The 1,399-nt window shown below is 38.3% G+C and overlaps 1 protein-coding gene across 1 annotated transcript in view; it reads right to left on the bottom strand.

Moving 5' to 3' along the window:
• Window positions 1–352: 352 nt before the first annotated feature.
• LOC103522209 (voltage-dependent calcium channel subunit alpha-2/delta-4-like) overlaps window positions 353–1,399 on the bottom strand; it is a gene marked incomplete at its 5' end in the record, with an annotated part of 2,857 nt that continues 1,810 nt past the window's right edge. Inside the window, 3 exons of the mRNA XM_008487312.2 lie at window positions 353–481; window positions 835–975; window positions 1,258–1,394. Coding sequence (XP_008485534.2) covers window positions 353–481; window positions 835–975; window positions 1,258–1,394 — 407 coding nt within the window. The remainder of the gene's footprint in view (window positions 482–834; window positions 976–1,257; window positions 1,395–1,399) is intronic.

The raw sequence follows: 1,399 nt of genomic DNA, 5'->3' as shown, positions 1-1,399 counted from the left end.
GAACTCGCTCTGTCAAATTCTGTTCGAAAAGTCAAAATGAAGTTAAAATAAAATGTATAATATTGAAAAAGGGGTTTGTTAAGATCTCACTGACGATGCCGTAAGAGGTGAAATTGCCACATGGGAATACATTCAAAAATATTGTAAATCGAAAATTATTTCCATCTTCAAAATTCTTTTTTAATGTTTGAATTGTTTTACCAAGTGTGTGTACAAAAATCTAAAATGGAGTGTACAAGTAGTTATTTTAGGTCTGAAAAACTTCACCATATTCAAAAATTTAGACATCTTGAATTGACACTATCTGTAACGGTTAAGTATTGGCACAGTAAAATTCTAGATATATGTAACATTATTTGTAAATAAGATAAGTAGGTGTATATAATGTACTTACAATGCGTGGTCGTCTATCAAACGCAGGCATAGCTACCGTGGTGAGGAGTCGGTAGGGTGACACTCTCAGACTATTCTGATCATACGACTGAAAATCAAACAACATGTATAAGTAAACTAATTAATGAAATGCATATTATCTAGTTTCCATAAGATTGGTAAACTAATTTTTCAGTGAACTGGAGAACTCAGAATAAGGGAAATAAAATGGGGGCACTGTTAGCCCACTGGTAACGTGCTTGCTTGCCATGCAGAAGGTCCGGCGTTCGAATCCCACCATCGACAAAAATTTGCATTCGTTTTTCGATTTGCAAATATTTCAAAGGGCTACTTTCTGGTGTTCTCGTGTTGACCCAGGACCTAAATGGGAAGTATTGTGTCTCTTATCGACCATCTGATGAGGAACATACTACGGGACGGACATGCTACGATTCGTCTTACCCTGCGTATGATCCGTTCAGCTCGTTTCTTAAGTTGCGTGGCATTACGGAATGCTATTTTATTCGCTCTGAAACTAACAGATCTCTCCCTCTGCTCTTCACACTCCTTCAATTCCCATAGCCAATCACTCAACTTCGGATCCTGGAATAGAATAGAATAATTGATAATGAAGTAGAAATTTATTTCTCCTCTAAGGGTCTATTTTCTCAAAGAAAAACAGAAAATTTTGTAGATGAAACTAGATAATTTGGATGAAAAAGGAATTTCAATTGTGTTTAGCATAAATGCTTGTCACAAATGTCGTTCCCCGCTTAATACATACACTCAGTTTTATGACTTGACTTGGACTTGAACCACCAACCTCCAGATTCAAAGTCCACCGCGCTAACCACTACACCACTGGGTTAATGTTTCCCCGCTTACCGTTACATCAGCATAGATAGGGGTCCACACTATGGGGTGATCATTCCTCTGCAGTACAAGGGGGCGTGCCATTACCGGGACGTAGCTTAGGATTTGGTCCCTCACTTCTGCCAGAGTACTGAGATGAACATAGTAACCTGTG

The sequence above is a fragment of the Diaphorina citri genome, unplaced genomic scaffold, assembly GCF_000475195.1.
Source record: "Diaphorina citri unplaced genomic scaffold, Diaci psyllid genome assembly version 1.1 scaffold7406, whole genome shotgun sequence".
Taxonomy (NCBI): Eukaryota; Metazoa; Arthropoda; class Insecta; order Hemiptera; family Psyllidae; genus Diaphorina; species Diaphorina citri.
This window is presented reverse-complemented; position numbering and strand designations above follow the sequence as displayed.